A 20323-nucleotide genomic window follows, 5' to 3' on the forward strand; every position below is an offset into this window, starting at 1 on the left:
CAGTATCTATAGAAAAAAAGAAAAATAAATGCAAGATGTATCATGTGAGAGTAGCTTGATGGGATTGCACTCTGTATTCTGTTCTACTCCTGGCAGGAAAAACAAAGGTACACAGAGAGAGTACCCACTCTTTGTTCTTTTAAACAATAAAGTATTTTTTTTTTCATTCCTATAGAAATAGATTTAGTTCCTTTTTATAAAATATACTTAATATGCATATGATACAGTATATGACAAATATCAACATAAAAAACCTGATAGTTATATATTAAAGCTAAACCAATGCCATATTATATCAGGCTATATTACCACTATTGTTAATAATTAAATGCTAAGTAACTGTTACACATGACAGTTTATTATTATACCCTTTAAAATTTTTCCATCATGTACCGTTTGTGGCTCACACTAAAAATAAATATATTTACATTATTTATAACAAAATTTAAAAAGGAGAAGCAATCTTTTATGTTGGTTTTTGGCTATATTTAGGCTTTTAATGCAATAAAATTTCCTGATTAGGCTTCATTTTTTTGGCCAAAAATTATGGTGGAGAAATTAGACTTGTTATTGATTATGTTATCATTTATGTATAATTTAGATTATGTTTGTATTAAATATCATAAAAAGAAAGCTATTTGATTCAGATAATGAAAAAGTTTATCTAAAAACATTTTCAGTTTAAATTATCCTCAGTTTAAAAGCTTATAAGCAAATTGAATGTTGTAGAACAAAACTAAAGATACAGAGCATTTTTAAAACAACGTTGATTGCAGATTAGTTTAGATTAACTGATCTATTGTTTAACAAATTCACAAATTTATCCATTAGTCACGTCAGTTTTATGTTTAAAGATAAGATGTACTGTACAATATACATAGAACAGGCATTTAAATTCTTATTAAAGATCATAATAGTTTTCTAATGTAGGTTTTACTTTAAAGACATTGCTCAAAAGAATTAAAGAGAATTTCTTTTTGTCTGATGAAGATTATTACTTGAATGTTTTTTTTTATCACAATAGGGTTTAGAAATTGATAAAAAGTTTTATAGAAAAAATTGCTTTCAATTATGAAATTTCTGGAACTTTTTTCTTGACTAGTTACTTAATATATGTATACATTTGTTACAGTGTCTCACTGATTCTCATTTGGGTTCAGTTATTTGAATCTGCTAATTTCTCTTTTCTGTGTAACAAATTAGTTTACAAATTTCACAATACAGTACAAAAAGTTTCAAAGTAAATAAAAAACTAAAATTTTTTATATTTAAAATATTCTTACAAAATTAACATTTTTGTTTTTAGAAAATCTTATAATTTTTAATTTTATCAATATTCAGTTTGCAAGGCTTTTTCATTACTTGAATAAAGCAACTTTGCTTTTATTGTATTTTCTAGTACAGTATCAAATTTATTCCCATTTATATTTTTACTAAGGCAAAAATTGCAAATATTCTATTATTTTAATCAGTTTTGAAGTTGGCAGTCAAGTTTAGTGTATTTAATAATTTTAAAACTAAAACTTTGAAAAACAGTTCATAAATCAAATTGATGTTTTCATTTACAGAAAAATCAATAATAACTTATGTATTTCAGATTGATAATGTGTTTATGTATATATGTTATCTTTACAAATATTTATTTTTTACAATTAGCATCAACAGTTAAATTCTCTAATTGGATTGCTTTTGGGTTCACTTAAATCTGGAGATCGTCAGAAGGTTATGACAATATGCACAATTGATGTTCATTCACGTGATGTTGTTGCAAAAATGATTGCTCACAAAGTAGAATCATCATCAGAATTTATGTGGCAGTCACAACTTCGTCATTACTGGAATGCTAAGAAAGCTGATTGCCAGGTTAATATCTGTGATGCTGAATTTCAGTATGCTTATGAATATTTAGGAAATACAACACGACTTGTGATTACACCACTGACAGATAGGTAGGTAATCAAAGTATTAATCTTACAATATGTATCATTATGATTAATTTAAAGTATTTTTAAATTTTTGATGAAAGATTTTATTTTTCAAACACATATATAAAATATCTAAAATATTTTTAAGAAATAGATTTATTTATAGTCTTACTGTGCAGAAGTAAAATTTATTTGTTAAGCATTCTTTTTTGAAGTCATTTTATAATGAATTTACATTTCTTTTCATAAGAATAATAGTTTATTGTTCTGTTCTAAAAGATTGTAAATTGTGAAGTTTTTTGAAGATGTTCAAAGACTCACATTCAAAAGCTTTATAAGTTACAATGATTAGAAGAATAAATAATGAAAATGATTTATAATGAATAAATCATTATAAATCTCTATTCAAAAGATTTTGTTTCTATTAAAAATAGTTTTTTTGTAATTATATTTTTGAATATCATGTTCTTTTTCTAGAACATTTTAAACTTTGCTCTATTGAATATATTATTGAAGTTGTGGTGACTCCCCATAGCATGTGTTGTCTATGGGGTTGTACACAACAAACCAAAGAAAGATGAATAGTTGGCATAACAGCATGTGATGTAAAAAAACAAGTTTATTTGGTGACACATTTAATACAGATAAAAAATTCGATCTCACAATGTCCAGTTGCATTACAAGTTTGACTTTCCTTTAAACCCTCTCTTATCCTTCCTCCACTACGTGAGGCCCCTTTGACACCCGACAGAAATACAGAAGAAAAAAACATACAAATATTCACTCAAAGATGAAAAATCATAGTTTCAACAATTCTCCAATTAGTCCTTTGTTCCTTTAGGTAGTGCAATTTTTCCTTCGTTCCTATTCCGCTTTGATGGAGATGGATTCTTTAACAGTGCCAGATTTTCCCTTCTTCTGGGATGGTTGTTCTTCTGGACTTCTCTCACTTTGCAGCGTGACTTTTTACTCAAACTTCTTCGTTTCATGTCGACCTCAGTTGCCCCTTTGAGCCCCACTAGCTACAGCATTCTCTAGTTACCCCAAAACACGAAAGCCAGAAGGGAAAAAAGATGCCTCACATGTATTACCATTGTATTTATATTTCCCTCCAACTGACATCATACCATCCCACATGATCCTTCTTTGGGCCAATCCCCACATTTCATACCCTGTCAGCAGAGGTGGTACCGAGGAAGGAAACAGAGGGGGATGTGCACAATAACAGGTAATGATACGACACAAACAAACAAAAAAAAAAACAAAAAAGTAATAATAATAATAATAATACAGTAAGACCCTGCTTAATTCGGGGGATGCGTTCCTAGATTACAGAGCGCTAAACAAAACAGCGTTAAACGGGGTCATCTTAACATGTAAATAAGGGGGATATGTGAAACAGAACAGAGAATAAGAAAATTTATCAGTTTTTTTTTTGTTTTATTTTGTAACATTTATTGTTAAATACTTTTTTATTACATTAATTATAGACTTATTTATTGCTAATATTGATATTTATTCATAAAACATTCATGAAAATAAAAAAAAAGTTTGAATAAAGAAGTTATGTTTGTGATGAGGAATGTTCTTTCTCATTTGACATCTTTTATTTCTTTGTGAAGAAGTCATCTAACGTCGTTTGCCATTTCTTGTTTCATTCAGCAAGCAGTTGTCGATAGCAAGACATCGCATCCATGACACTTCGTCTTGCCTTTGAACTTCTATCAAAATTGAAATTATTTTGTATAAACTGATCCATTATTTCCATTATACTGGCTAAACTTTTTTTAGAAAATATGTTGAAAGTTCCTTTTGTTCTTCATCTTCAGAAACACTAATTTCCTCATTTTCATGCACCTGTTCTACTAATTCTTTAAGATCGTCGTTAGAAAAACTTTCTCCAGTTGTAACTTGCAATAATTCTTCAATATCCTGCGCATTTATATTATCCAACCCTGTTTCATTAGCTAGCTTGACAATTTCGTTGACATTAACAATGGATTCTCTTGTGTCAACATCCTTGCTTAGCTCCGGCCATACTTTCTTCCATACTCCTTTCAAAACATTTCTCAGTCACCTCATTCCAGGAAAGATTGATGTTGTCTACAGCATCCATGATATTATAGTTTTTCCAAAAATCTCTAATGGATCGTTTATCAGCATCAGTTGTCGGAATGTCTGCCGTAGATAATAAGCTTTAAAATTTGATATTATGCCTTGATCCCACTGCATGCTATCTCGGGTAATTCCAATACTACCGTGTAATACCGAAACAGTGTTAAGCAGGGCAGTGTTAAGCGGGGTCTTACTGTAATACAAATTAGCCAAGAAGCACTATAAAGTCATTAAATTTTAATTGCTGGAGTAATTTAGAAGTTGTTTGATTTATAAGTTCTTCTGTAATTTATTTATTTCACAAAACCAACTGCTGTACAGTCACATATGACTATTAATTAAAATGTATATAATTATTTTTAGCTATAAAATTTCACTTTATAGTGATGAATTTATAGCTTATTAGGATGATAATTATATTATGTATTTCAATCATTAAAGTTCTCTGAAATGACTTCATTATTAGAAAGGAGATAGTTATCGGAAATTTATCAGTTTTTAAGATACAAATTCAAATAGAAGTGTTTTATAACAACGATTATAGTTTGAATTGAATGCACAGAAAATGAATAGGAGAGAACTAAAACTGAGATATGAATATATATGCATTTGGTAGTTTTGGAAAAAATTGTGGTGGCAGATTTATATGTGCCACCACAGATTTTTTAAAAGATATTTTTAAAATGTTTTCTGAAGATATTAAGATATTCTTTGTCTATAGCCTTAATGGCTATAGACAAAGAAAAAGCTGTTTGATGAGTTTGTAACTGCTATTTAAAATTGGTGTATAATCTGCCTGATTGCATAACTTGCACCAACTTTCAAATTGTTCTTTAAATACTGATAACGTTGAGTAATTCACATAAATTACAGTACTTTTTAAAAATATTTTTATGCGTTATTTTGTTACATCAATTATATCATGATAAAGATTGATTATATTAAAATAAATGGATAAGTTAAGATGTTTTATGTTTAAGTTTATTAATATCTTCTTTTTCTCTTTTTTTTCAGGAAGTTTATAAAATTCGAACTTTATTTTAATTTTTTCATTGCATAATACTGACTTTTTTATTTTATTATTTTTATGCTACAAAACTGAGATGTCAATTTCAAGTTCTTGATGATGTTTTTTAAACATTAAATTTTGTTTTTATAAGATAACAGTTTTTAGTTTATTTTTATTTGATACTTAAGTTAGAATAATTCAAAAATGATATCACTTAATGCAAGAATTATTTTTATCTTATACAAGTATTAGTACATTAGTATAATTTTCTGAATTATTTATTAATCTTTTACATTTATATAAAATTTTTATATATGCATTATTAAATTAAATATAAAATACTATATTTAAAATTGAATAAATTTGTTATTTCAGATGTTATATTACTCTTACACAATCTTTACATTTATTTATGGGAGGAGCACCAGCAGGTCCTGCAGGAACAGGAAAAACAGAAACAACTAAAGATCTTGGACGTGCACTTGGTTGTATGGTTTATGTATTTAATTGTTCAGAACAAATGGACTATAGATCATGTGGAAATATTTATAAAGGGCTAGCACAAACTGGAGCATGGGGCTGCTTTGATGAATTTAATCGTATATCTATAGAAGTTCTTTCAGTAGTTGCAGTACAGGTAGAATTTTGTTTTACTTGTAAAATATTTAATATTTGTTGATATTAAATTTTATTAAAGAATAAAATGAATTTCTGGGAAGAAAGTTATTTTCCTATCTCATAAGTATCTTATAAATGAAAATTTTTGTGATATTAGCATTCTCAAGTAAAATTAACAAAGTTGTAAATTAGAATTTTTTCCTTGTAGAACATTTAATTTTTCAGTTAGTTAAGAATATTACTGAAGGTTTTTTATCATGAAATTATGTTAGTTAACAAATAATTTTTAAATTAATATCAACTACTTTTTAAGCATTGTAAAATTATGTAACTCACTTTAAAACATATATATTTTTTAAATTAGAATTTAAAATTAAGACAACCCTATACAAATGTTAAAAATCATACCAAGCAGAGCAGTGACTATTAGTTCAATTTTTGAATATATCTAGTATATTCCAGTTATGTGGAAAATAAATAAAGAAGATATTTTTTGTTTATGCAAGACTTCCAAAACTTTAAAACATTCATTAAAATGACTAAATTAACCTAAAAAGAAAGGTTGACATCATTAAAGTTATTAGTTTGTTTCTATTTTTTAACAGTTGTATGGATTAATTATCTTTATCAAATTTTAATTTAAACTTTTTATGTTATATTATGGTATATTTTAAATTAGTTTATAAATATTTTGAGATAATTTCTAAATCTAGTATGTACACCTTTGGTATGTGTTTGTCTCATATTCAAGTACATACAGCCTGATGGAGATGGATTCCTTTAAGGTGATTTTCCCATAGCTCCTGATCACCCTTACTAGTCCATCTTCTTCTGCTTGATGCACAATTGTCTAATCTTCCACATGCTTCTCTTTTCTCTCTTAACTTCAGGTGGAAACTACAAACAAAAAAGAGAGTCACGCATGACCACTCAGCACTTTTATACTTCCTGGGAGGATATTCTCCCCCCATGTGACTCCCATTGGCGAATCCAGATGCCAACTTCGTATAGGCTGTTGAAAAGATGATAGCACAGAATGAATGAAAGGACAGAGGGGAAAAAAACGGAAAAACATATAATATACACATTGTGGAGCATTACACTTTATAAAGAATTAAACTGCCATCTTAAACTGAGAAATCAAAAATTTGTTAGAAGAAAGCGCAAGTTCAGTCCTGTAATCCCACAAATACTTATTGAATTTTCCCAATTCAGAACTTTATAGAGAACAATCTCTATTTCTTATTTTATTTTATTTCTGAAATTCTTATATTTTAATAAGTTGTTTTAAGTGTCTTTTCATTTATTTTTTCAACATACTTAATAACCATTGTTTTTTTCTTGACAAAATCGTTCATTTCCATTCATTCTGTAACAATATGCTTTGGGAAGATTTAGAACAATATGCTGTATTTGTTAAAATCAAATTAATGATTTGAAATTTAACATAAGTTATTTGTTTCAAAACATATATTGAAAAATTGAAATTTTCTTAATAGTCTATTGCTAAAATGATTTGTTTTATGATTTTATTATTTAAAATTATTTTTGAAGCATTTTTTAAAATCAAAATAATGCATAAATCACTTATTTTTAAGGTAAAATCTATACAAGATGCTTTACGTCATCAAAAGACCATTTTCAATTTTGAAGGTGAAGATATATGTCTTGTGCCTTCAGTTGGAATTTTTATCACTATGAATCCTGGTTATGCTGGACGTACAGAATTACCTGAAAATTTGAAAACATTATTTAGGTAAATTTAAAATTTTAGTTATCAAATTTTTGTATATTTTTAAAAAATATTACATGTACTTTATATAATTGTAGTATTGTATAATAAAATCATAAATTTAAAATATTATAAGTTACAACAGTGGTTTCCAAACTTACTGTTTTCACTCAGCTCAGTTGTTAAACTGGCAACAAATTTCAGCCCTGTAATATAGAGTATGTGTATGTATGTATAGTGCATACATACATTTGTGTATGTTATAGTTGACCAGATGGCTGAAGCAGTTACAGCATCAGCTTAATGATCTGGGCAATGCCAATCATTAGTCCAATAAGGGCCCATCATGGCAGTCTACTGAAACAAATTGTGATCAGTTATTTTCAAATTAAATGTTACAAAATGTACATTCTGGCAGATGGAGTAAGTATAAAAAATGTAAAATAATTGCTGAACAAGAAAATTTTTTATCCTATCATTTTAGTTCTGGTGTATTTATCAAATAATAATAATATTATATATTTCACTGATAATAATTATAAATACTAAAATAACTCAAAAAATTAAATATAAAATAATTTTAATACTGATACTGATTTAAATATCTAGTTCCTATCCATTGCAAAGAACTATATCTTATTCAAAAAGAAAGATTATTATATTCTTATATGACAAAGATCTAACACAATAAATGACTTTTTCTAATAACACTGTAGTGCATAACACAGAGACACAGACTAAAACCTTTGTATATGATAGTTGGCTCTCTATCATATACAACACTGTGAAAGGTTTTAGTCTGTGTCTCTGTGTGACAAAGATCTTATGTAATATTCAATATAATGCTCAAAAGTCATCTAATAGCATGCTAATATTCTGTTTTGTTCATCTAATTACTGTTTAGGAAATGTTATTCAAGGATTTATTTTACTACTATTTTCTAACTTGAAAATTATTTAATAATATTTTAAACTTTAAACAAACTAATTAATTGTATTTTTAATTAATAGAAAATGGATTTCTACACTTTAGAAAGTTTAAAAAAAGTTAAGCAAATGAGGCTAAATAGTAATGATGTTATTTTTAGTATCAGTTTTGTTAGCAAAATGGCAGAAAATAATGTTACTTAAACAAGATAAAACATTATACAATATGGTCAAGTTAACAATATTTTAAATGTATGTAATTACTTTAATTCTTGGGGAACTATTCACAAGGTTTTACACAAAGTATCTCACAAAATTTATACTTGGATTTGTAAACTAATTTATTTGTAGAATCCTTTTTTTTTTTCATGCTTTGAATAGTATACCAAACAAATTTTGTTTTATCCCAGTTGTTCAATAGATATATAAAACCTTTGAATATGAAATGTTTAATTAATGTTATCTTATACTTGCCAGATTAAATCAGTTAATGCAATACAAAGTTCTTAATGATAATTCAAATAATAAAGAATAGATTTTAATTTGATAAGTATTTTCACTTGTATTTTGAGAAACTACCTACAGTTAAACTATTCTTTAATTATAATTGCATATTAAATTTGACTTGTAGTAGAAATGTTAGATCATCTGATTTTAATCATAGTCAGATATTAAAATGAAAGGGTAATTTTTAGAAAGTTTTTAATTTTTATCAAATGGGACCATGACTGGATGATGCAAACACAAAAGGTGGCACATATGGGTGAGTGTGTTCAGGACAACTCATTATTCAGTTAAAATACCAATTATTGAGAGAGAGAAATGTTTTTTTCTAGTATAATCTCTGATGTACAATTAATCACAAAAGTTTACAGATGCTTTTCTTGATCCTGGCAAAGAAAGTCCAAAAGGAGAAAGTTCAATCATTTCTCTGCTAGAAAAAGGATCTAAATATCAGAGGCATTGAACAACATAGTTTGGTGAGGGATTTGAAGAAAGGCTATCAAGAAGGATATACATACATCTCATAAGGTTTGACAAAGTAGAAAGAGTTGACAGTGAATAGTGAACACAGTGGGCTGGACAAGAATTATCCAATAGTGTGTGCAATGAGCCACACTGAAAACTGAAAAAGAGGGATTCTGTGTTCTTGAGAGATAGGTTTATGTAGATTGGTTTCTTTATTCTTACATTCTAATTGGCTTTGAACTGCTGTGTGTATTACTCAATTAGTCCCTCACCTGTTCCTAGATGAAATTAGATACCTTCTCAGGTGCAGGAAAAAGTTGACACTGACAATTTGACAACAAATTCAATCCCAATTGGAGGTGTTTGTGTTTATTTTAAGATCCTCATTATTAAATCAAATGGTATGTAAACTGTCATTTGATGTTAAGTTCAAAGTTATTCATAAATTCCTTGTTGGGAATATCAAGAAACACACAATGTTCCTGATATTCTGACAGGATTTAGACAATTCAATTAAGAAATACATTGTCATAAAATTATGAAGAGGGGTGTTAAGGGAGTGTTGGTGCACCTGCAGAGAAAAGTATTATGTTAAATTTGAATAATTGATTTGCAGTTAGTCTGTTTTACTACATTTTTTTAATGATACTGCAAAGGACTTTCATTTTATTTCATATTTTATGCTGAGTTGGCCACCTGTATTTGGTCTGATCTGAGGTTCTGAGAGAGAGAGGAAGGAGAAACTGACAAAATTAAATTGAATTGTTTTTGTTATTATTAATGTATTTGTGTTTTTTTTTAAATGTGAACTCTTACATATTATATTTAAATATAAAAAACAGTAGATCACATTTAGAAAGTTTTGATAACTGTTAACATTCTTTGCCAAAATGCAAATGCTTTGGGTTTAAATATTACTTCTTTTGTTCTTTTTTTAAAGTTTTTTAAATTTGTTTTATTAAATATTCTAAAATTATTGTTTTAATATTAATTTTTTTCATTATTATTTTTACAGACCTTGTGCAATGGTGGTTCCTGATTTTGATCTTATTTGTGAAATTTTGCTTGTAGCAGAAGGTTTTATGGAAGCTCAGATTTTGTCACAGAAATTTATTACATTATATTCATTATGCAAAGAATTGTTGTCTAAACAAGATCATTATGACTGGGGTCTTAGAGCTATAAAATCAGTTTTATTAGTAGCTGGTAGCTTAAAGAGAAAAGAACCAGAAATACCTGAAAATCAAGTAATAATTAGATTTATTTTTTAACAAAATTAATTAATACAATTACAAAATAAATTCTATTGTAACTAAAAGATAATAACTATACTCAATTTCTTAAATTGAATATTATTTATTTATTTATTTTTTGATTAAAATAGAAATTATTTACTATTTACTTAATAGTATAGTAAAATAGAATTCAATAGCTTAATATAACTTTTTTCAAATTAGAAAAAATAAAATTCTTATAAACACAAGGCTAGCAAACTTCATAAACTTGTGTTATAAAGAAATAAATAATATATATGATCAACATTGTTATTTTTGGTCAAAGTTAGTAAATTTGGAGAACTGGAAAATAATGAATATGAAGACAAAGAGAATCAACCAAAATATATTTCTTCAATTTCCTTAAACATGTACAGTTCTTTGCATGTTTAGAGATTAAAACAATTAAGTATTCTTGGATTTTCCAATCTATCCTTAGATAAACAACATTGCAATAGATACTGTTGTATAGGAAAGCCTGAAAGTAAAGGGTTTAATTATTATGCTTTTGTGTCCTTTTTAACTCTATTTAAAATTTATTTTGTATACTAGTACTTTCTATATATTAACAGGACTTATTATACTGGAAATTATGGATGCAGATATTTAGTCTTACAGATCAAAAATAATGTTCTTTATTTAGTTCACTAGGTGAACTAAATAAAGAAAGGGTTTAAGTTCACTTAATCAAAAGGGTTTAAGTTCACTTAATCTCAAAAAAGTAAAGAATTGTATGTGTAAGGAAATTACAGAAATAAATCTTAGTAGGTAAAAAGTTTTCAATTAGTTCAAGCTGGGATTAACTTTGGAGGTAGATATGCTTAATAAAGTTCTGTATCAATCTTAATATTTACTGAATGCTGATGTTCTAGAATTCTTTATATAACTTTTTAGTGTTTCCACCAGTGTAAAAGTTTATGTATCTCATGCATAAACAAAACAGTTTATAACAATAGTATTTCTTACTTTTAATTCTTTCAAATAATTCTTTAGTCAAAACTTCATTACCAAATTAATCTCTGTAGTAAATCAACTACTAATTTATAGTGAGCCAGTAAATGAAAGACATCTAAGATGGAACCATCTTTACAATTTTGATACAATTCTTTTTTATAATTTGATAAAAAAGAAACACCATTGCATATGAACTACAAAAGAAGAAATATTAGCATGTAAAGTTCAATAACTTCAGACAAATTGCCCCAATTAATAATAAAATACTCAACAATACTTAAAACTTTAAGAGAAATAAAAATATTCTTTATTAAAGTCAAAATGATTAGAACACAAGAAACTTTTCTAATACTTTCAGACTTCCAACAATCTACCATTAGGATATAAACAAAATTCAAATGTGAAACTCACTTGAATTTAATATTACAGAACTCTTTCAACTCGATGATGATGGATTCTATTTTTGAATATGTTACCAAGATCATTCATTATAAGCTAATTATAAAGCTAAGACAGCTACATATTAATAAATTTATGGCCAAAACAAATGATATAATATAAAGCAGCAAGCCAAATTTACAATGAATGCAGTCTTGAATATTTAACTTAACCTGTTGATTAAAAAATTAAAAAGTAGTTTTGACCATATGTCCCATTTTCTATGAAAATTATTGATGGATATATATATATAAAACATTGAAATTCATTGTGTATATCTTTCTACAACAATTAATATTGTCTTTGTATTGAAAGCCAGATTAAAGAAATGAAAAAAAAATCTTTATGGAAAGAAAAGCATTTTTTGTCTTTATAAACCAAAGATAATATTTTCATAATGATTTTAAACTAAAATTATTAAATTAATTATATCTTGTTTTATATAAGTTATCTAATAATCTTATATTCAATCTTTCTAATATAGATAATAATTTACTACTAAATTAAAAAATGTAGGTAATGCAAGACACTTTATATTGTGGAAAATGTACTACTTTTTATATCATAATTACATACATAAATATAATATTTTGAATATTTATTACAATAAAAAATTATTATAAATTACTTGTGTAAATAACTTTATCAAATTCATTATTCTTTAAATAACATACACTATTAACCAAAAGTATTGCACGATTTACAATTTCATTATGTTAGTCAAATATCATTCACAAGTTTTTCCTTCTGTTTAGTCTGATGTTTTAGAGTAATTGCCTTGTGCAGATGTGTTGTTGCAGGAAACCATTATTCAAGAATATTTTCACAAAATCTCTATTCATTTGTGCAAAAACTCCGTACTTTATAGAGATGCAGCAATTTTTGACAACAATGAACTAATTGATTACTAATTCATTTTTTAACTACAGAAAAAGCCTTTATGAAGATTTCTTTTCTGTAAATAATTGTTGTATGCTTCAATAGTATTTCTTTTGATGTAAAGATATGTTTAATGTACAATACATATGTGACAGTATATGATAATATTAGAAGTTTTTTGTTTTATAATTATTAATAAAATAATATGCCTATTTCTAACTAATTAATGTCTTTTTGATATGGAAACGTAAACCAGAAGACATTAACAGTTATTCTATTCTATAAGTCAATGCTGATTACAAAAAAGGCATATTTTTACATTTTATATATTTTTGGTTACTAGTGCATTATTTATTTAAATATTAAATAAATAAATAATTATATAATGTAACTGTGTTATGTATTCATTTAGTTGTATAGTACATTTAATTTCACAATTGTTACAAAATGTTATTTAAATTATTTTTGAAGTTTAATGTATTTTTGATATAGTATTTTATTTTTACATTTGTTTGGTTACATAATGTATTAGTAATTTATTGTTTATTTAATATTTAACCATTTAGTGTAATATTTTTAAAAAATTTTTCAAAACTTTAAATTTTACGAGTATTTGAAAGCTTTGTGTTCATTTGTGGAACTATAATTTCCTGTGGATGGCCTATAAGAATAGGCTGAAAGCATTTGAATATTAAATTGCAGTAAGCTCAGCAAGTGTTCTGGTGTTTAATTTAGTTGTAAGTAAACAACTGAGGAAGGGAGGATATTTTGGAAGTTTTGATTCAAATAAAGTTTTTACAAATTAAATTTATTTCAAGACTTTCTGAATTATGATTATTGTTTTCTTTCATGTTAATATAATTTGTAAATTCACAATGAAAAATACAAAGAGAGAGAAGCAGTCTTGTAATATAATTAATTATATATTTTTACATCAATAATATTTATTGTTTTATTAGATGATGCAATAAATAGTTTAAGAAATTAAAACAAATTTTTTAAAAACATGTATTACTATTACTCTTAATATTATTATACAATAATAATAAATATTTCTAGATACTTATGAGAGCTTTAAGAGATTTCAATACACCAAAAATTGTAGCAGATGACATTTCTATATTTTTGGGGCTAATTGGTGACCTATTTCCATCATTAAATGTTCCAAGAAAGAGAGATCTTAAATTTGAAGAAATTGTGAAAAAAGCAACTATTGCTTTGAAATTGCAACCAGAAGAATGTTTTATTTTAAAGGTGATTATATAAAGTTTTCAGTTTTAAATATAAGATGTAAATAAATATTTTAAAATCAATATTTTTAATTGTATATTAATTATTTTTACAGGTGGTACAACTTGAAGAATTATTAAAAGTTCGTCATTCAGTTTTTGTTGTTGGGAATACAGGTAGTGGAAAAACACAAGTATGTAAAACATTATTGAACACATACAAAATTCAGAAACTTCATCCAATTTCATACAATTTAAATCCAAAAGTAGTAACAAATGATGAATTATTTGGTGTTATAAATCCTTCTACTAGAGAATGGAAAGATGGTAAGAAAATCATTATTAAACCTAAACTTTTTTTCTAATTTATTAAATTAATCTGTTTCTTCTTATATTTATTATTATAATTCTTTAAAACAGTTAACATAAATTTCATTTTCAATACAAAACTATAAATTTTATTGCTTTATTTTAGTCATTATTTATTTAGCCTTTGATGTAAAAACTAGAGGCTTTATGCTTTCTAGAATAGTTTGAGATTTTTCTTTTTATTCAGTCATTCCTATTTTTATTAAATAAGAATGACTGCACTATAAGTTTGAGATTTTTCTTATCTCAAACTTATTTGCTTTAGTTTTTTTATTATTTTTTTTATATTTTTATAACACTTTTTTCAGAATGCTTTTAAATGTCTTCTTTCTGATTCCATTCAATTGAAATGATATTTACTTTTTAAAGTTAGCTAGTGCAGAGAGCAGTCTCTATTAATCAATAAATAAGATGCATTTAAATTAGAATTTCTGAAATTTCTTTGAACATAAATTAACCAAAAAAATATTTTAATAGTTTATTTTGTACATACCTGATTATTAAAATGTGTGTGTGTGTGTTAGGGGCAGCTTCTGAAAGAGAGCAGTGTGTACAAAACACCCAGGCTCCAGGTTGAACATGGAACTCTAGAAATGGGGATTAAAACTGAATAAAAGAAAATGAAAAGTTTTTATGAAGTTAATAGGCTAAAGTTAATTTTATCTTATAAACCTGTCCTGAATTGTCCAGTCTAAATACCAAACTGAATGCATGCACAATAATAACTGCTATTTTTACCTTACACTTTCTTTACATCATTTGACACATATTCATATCTGTCAATTTTTGCCCATTAAAATCAGAGCTATTACTTTATTGTTCTGTTGTGCTCATACTGTAAATCTATAAGCATTTTGTAAACATGATAAGCATTGTTTTTTGTTTGCTGTTTTTTGCATATATATAACGTAAAAATAGTAAAATATGTGAAATACAGTATGCAATTTTCAATTTTTATGTTGTACAGTACATTAGTTGGCATAATATTATAAATCACGTTTATTTAGCAAGTAAAATTACACAAATTACAGACATTTTCAAAGAAAAGTCTATTTTAGACAAAACACCAAATTATTCAAACATCATCACTCAGAAGAAGTATTTGATAATAGAGACAACAATTACAGCAAAAAATTTAGATATTGAACCTGTTTTTGAAACACAGCAAATCATTCATCCTCAGAGAGTTAAAAGATAATTTTGTTTATATAATTTACAATATAATCTTAGTCTTAATTCCATTGTGATTAGATTACATTGTGGAAAATTTGAAGTTGAATGCTTTTATTTAATGTTTTGGATCATTATAAAATATATAGAAGAGAGATTTATGGGAATATTGATAAATTTGAATATTTATAAGATATTGAAAATATTAAATATAAATTTTACAAATGTAATGAATCTTCTGAATATAACTTGTTTATTATTTTATTTTATTTTCTTCATTGTTATTTTTAGTGAAAATATTTTAAGTGTTTTTATAGTTGAGAAATATTTCAAGTTCCCAAAAAATTACTTGCAACTGAGCCTCTTTCTGGAGAAGGCCAGCCCTGATATATATAATCTTTGTCCTGATCCACTTTATGCTAATGAATTGGTGTAACTTTGCTTTTGAAATTATTGTAGAAATTATTCATTACAAGTATATTTTTTTATAAAATCCTACATTTTAATTCTTTCTCAATAGTTGTTACTCCTGGTTCTGCAAATATTTTTATTAATTAAACTTCAATTGAAACTCCCTCTGTTTTGGTTATATAAATAATCCATAAACTTAAAGGAAAAATGTTGCATCTTTGTACAAATTACAATTCTTATACAAGAAAGTTTTTTATTAATGCAACAACATATTGAGATTGCTGGAAATAACAAAAATATTAAAAATAAAATATTTTATCTCTAAAATATATTTTTAAAATGATTTTTAAACAAAAATTGATACAGATTTAATAATTTTAACAGGATTATTTTCTGTTATAATGAGAAATCTAGCCAATGCTCCTGGTAATGGTCCTAAATGGATTATTTTAGATGGAGATATTGATCCAATGTGGATTGAATCTCTTAATACAGTCATGGATGATAATAAGGTAATTATATTTAAATTTTATGAACACTATTATATTTTATTTATTTAAATAACTATATTATAATATGGCATTAGTCTTGTAATGTATACATTTTATTTTTGTGTACTGATAAATATATGTTATGTCAGTGTTCTATATGAATTCTCCATTAATCACATATGTTAGATTAGATACAATTTACATAATTAAATTTAGAAATGTGCACTCAAATTTAATCATGTTAAAATAAATTTTAAAAAAATTTATAGTAAATAAATAAAACAAATTTTAAAAAGTTATATCAATCAACCAATTTATTTATTTAGGGTTATCACCTATTATCACCTACAAAAGAAAAAGTTTTTACAATTGAAAAAATTTACAAATCTTTTGTTTGTACAGGTATACCTCGGGTTACATCATTTTGAGTTAAGTCAGTCTCAATTATATGTCGTTTGTCAAAAAAAAAAAAATATATGAAAAAATAAAAATTAAATTTAAGTCATTTTATTCGACTTTACATCTGCCACAAATATTGAAGTCGTAATATCACTAGAAAAGCGTTAAAAGCAGATAAAATCATGTTACTGTACAATAAATAAGAATAAAAGCATATAAAATCATATTAAAATATGCACATTTACAGTAAATGTTAATATTGTACATCATAAATCCTAGAGAACGAAATATGAAAACATCTGTGGCTTTGTGTTGTCGTCTTATTTAGCAGTCTTTATTGGTAAATTTAACATAAATTAGTTCAATTTCTACTATCACAAAATAGTTTTAATAAGTGTATTTGTTATTTAACCTTACAAAATCAATTTATTTTATAATGTCTTAGAGCAAACCGCATTCACAAATAAAGAGTCTGCAAAGTACTGTAAACATCACCAAATTGTAAACATGTACATTTAGAAGTATGTACATACTGTACATGTATTTGTAAATTTAGATAAATTTTAATTTTTAATATAGTACAGAAAAAAAAGTAATTTGTTTGTAAGCTTAAAATAGATTCTTATTAACCATATATTATTAAAAATGCATTAATAAATAAAATACAGAACTGAGAATGGTTATTTGTGGTTTAGCCTAATGACAAGTAAATTCCTTAAGTTGCCTCTCCTGGAACAAATTATTGACGTAAGGTGAGGTATAGCTGTAGTTACAACAATTAAATATTTTACCAGAATATATGGTATTTATTGTGACATAATCACAATGCCAGACTGTGATTTTTAATCATATTTTTAATTTATTTAATTTAAAATACATGCTCTCCACCTCAAATTAGTAGTGACTTGCCCCTGTACATCATACTTTTCCTTTAACATTAGAGTTGTGCCAGTCATCTAACACCTTTCAAGGGAAAATTTTTGAATTGAAATAACATGACTTCCAGTTTGCAATGGAAGCTCTTATATAGGTAATCGGGTTCTCCTGCCCCTAAGGTTTCCATATCTGGTCTTGTCTTTCATTTATCTAACTCCATTCTCAAGATTAGGGAAAGACGGATGGATGGATGGATGACAGTGGGAATTTGTAGGTCTGTAATTTTTTCAAATTGCAGCCTAATGAAAAACAAAGATAAGAAAAACAAACCTAAGTGTTTAAATTTATTAACTATCTCAATTAATGTCTCATTTATTTATCAAAGATTCATTAGCATTCTCCTTGCCAAAATGTCATGATTTTTTATTTATTAATATTGTGTGTAAGGTCTTTTCTATTGCAATATTCAGAAAGCTTGTAAATATCTTGTTTTGTAATTCCATTTTTATTCTCAAAAGTAGCACAATATAAAGTTCTGTGTAAATTAAGAAAGAAAAACTAAAATTATTTAGTACCATTATTTGCACCAAGTGAATTATCATTATTGAATTCAACATGCCTAGAAATAAAATTATGAGTATATTTTCCTTAACAGTTTTTAAGAGATTGCTGATTGCTGATTGAAAATGCTCAATTTTAAGCAAAGTATTCTCTGGGATTGGTTGTTCAAGATTTTCAAACTCAATTCTCTCTGAGTAAAGAACAAGATTTTATTTTATCTGTTAAAGCATTTGTAGCCATAGCTTTCCACTTAAGGAAAAGAACATGTCTTAACTGGTTTGAACATTTTTAATTATATTATTCCTAATCAAATCAAACTTAGTTTCTACCAGAAAATGGTCTGGAAATGAAATCTTCAGTTATTTTGAAAATTACACAGTAGTGCACAAGAGTCATCAATAGGATATTAAAATCAATAACAGATATATCTATTTTAGAGATGTAGATGAAGTTCACATAGCAATCAGACAAAAAAAGCTCCATTTTATACAAAAAGCCAGTTTGTCTCCAGGAAATTGCCAAGAATCACTCTATGAGAAGTTGTTGGGTTCATGACAGTTGGGCAACTGAGCAATACACAATGGGTGATTTTTATTTGGGTGACAGAAACTTAAAAATTTTTGCATATTTAGCAAGCATATGCTTATATATATATATATATTTTAAATATTGATAAAATATTTATAAATATAAGTATGGTTAAGACTTGTGAGGTATGAGTTATAAGTTATAAACTATGAGTTGTGAGTTATTTCCAACATAGGGAAAAGAAAGGTTTTGGAACAACATAGTGTACCATCATTAATTATTGATGTCAGAAATGGTTAACAAAGTACATCAAAGAAATGCAGTTCTTCAAAAACGTAATGTAAAACGTTACATTATTCATTTTACATAATTGTTGTCTTTGTTTTTACATAACAGTTGATATCTACTCCTCAAAAATTAACATATTTGCTAATTTTTAACAAATATGTTAATTTTTGGTGGTAGATATCAATTGTACTTCAAGACTTCTCTATTTACTTTTAAGAATAAATAAATAAATAAAGTATGTAGCATATATAAATATGTTTGTTAATTACAAAATCATTCTTTTAACTTGTTTCTTAAAAAATATTATTTAAATTTACCGGGATCAATAGAAAAGAATGGTGATTTTAATAAAGAAAGCAATAAAAAATTTTGCAATTTTTCTATTATTGATGTCTTATTTTGTTGCCCAGTTGATGGTGTTCCAATTTGTCTGTTTACATTAGATATTCATTGATGTCTAATTGATAAATTATTTCTGTAATAGTTAAAATTTTGAAAGCTTCCAATTCTCACATTAAAATCATCCATCCACATTAAATTTACATTATTTTCCTATATAATAGACAACATAATCCAAAAATTTCTTAACAGAGGAATTATATATTGTGTAAGGAGGAAAATAAGATAATATAAGATTGTCAATAATCATGTTTTTAGTTATTAGCACAACTATATTATTAGTCTTGCAACAATTAAATAGGTTTACCCAAAGACTTATAAAGCAATAACAGCAAATCTCCTTTGGTTTGCTCTGAACCATAATTTGATAATAATCAGGATGTATCTCTTTCACATTCTTTAGCTGAAATAAAAATTTCTATTTTTTTATTGAACTTGTTATTGGATATTTCTGTAGAATAAAATGATAAAAAATATAATCTTGGATAAGTCAACTTAAACATGAGCTGAATACACTGATAAAAAATTGCTTTGTATTTTTTCCCCATGAGAAGACAACTGAATTATTCTAAAAAGAATGCACCCCAATTAATTTGTCATTTGTATAATCCACTAAATATTTTATTTTCAACAATTAAATAGTCATTCTGCATATTAATTTTCTTATTCTCCGTTTTCAATTTTTCTAAAAATAGGTACAGCAGTGGCGTGCCATGACATTTGATGATAGGGAAGCTGTGTTTCTGTAAGAAGCCGACTTCCA

The 20323-nt window shown here is 26.0% G+C and overlaps 1 protein-coding gene across 1 annotated transcript in view; it reads left to right on the plus strand.

Moving 5' to 3' along the window:
• The window catches only part of LOC136984322 (dynein beta chain, ciliary-like), a 215241-nt gene that overhangs the window by 66777 nt on the left and 128141 nt on the right, over positions 1 to 20323 (plus strand). The window contains exons 23-29 of the mRNA XM_067281255.1: positions 1657 to 1949; positions 5425 to 5686; positions 7266 to 7423; positions 10310 to 10541; positions 13899 to 14093; positions 14185 to 14395; positions 16403 to 16530. Of these exons, the coding sequence (XP_067137356.1) occupies positions 1657 to 1949; positions 5425 to 5686; positions 7266 to 7423; positions 10310 to 10541; positions 13899 to 14093; positions 14185 to 14395; positions 16403 to 16530 (1479 nt within the window). The remainder of the gene's footprint in view (positions 1 to 1656; positions 1950 to 5424; positions 5687 to 7265; positions 7424 to 10309; positions 10542 to 13898; positions 14094 to 14184; positions 14396 to 16402; positions 16531 to 20323) is intronic.

This window comes from Centruroides vittatus, unplaced genomic scaffold (assembly GCF_030686945.1).
Source record: "Centruroides vittatus isolate TY-2023 unplaced genomic scaffold, ASM3068694v2 contig_913, whole genome shotgun sequence".
Classification (NCBI taxonomy): Eukaryota; Metazoa; Arthropoda; class Arachnida; order Scorpiones; family Buthidae; genus Centruroides; species Centruroides vittatus.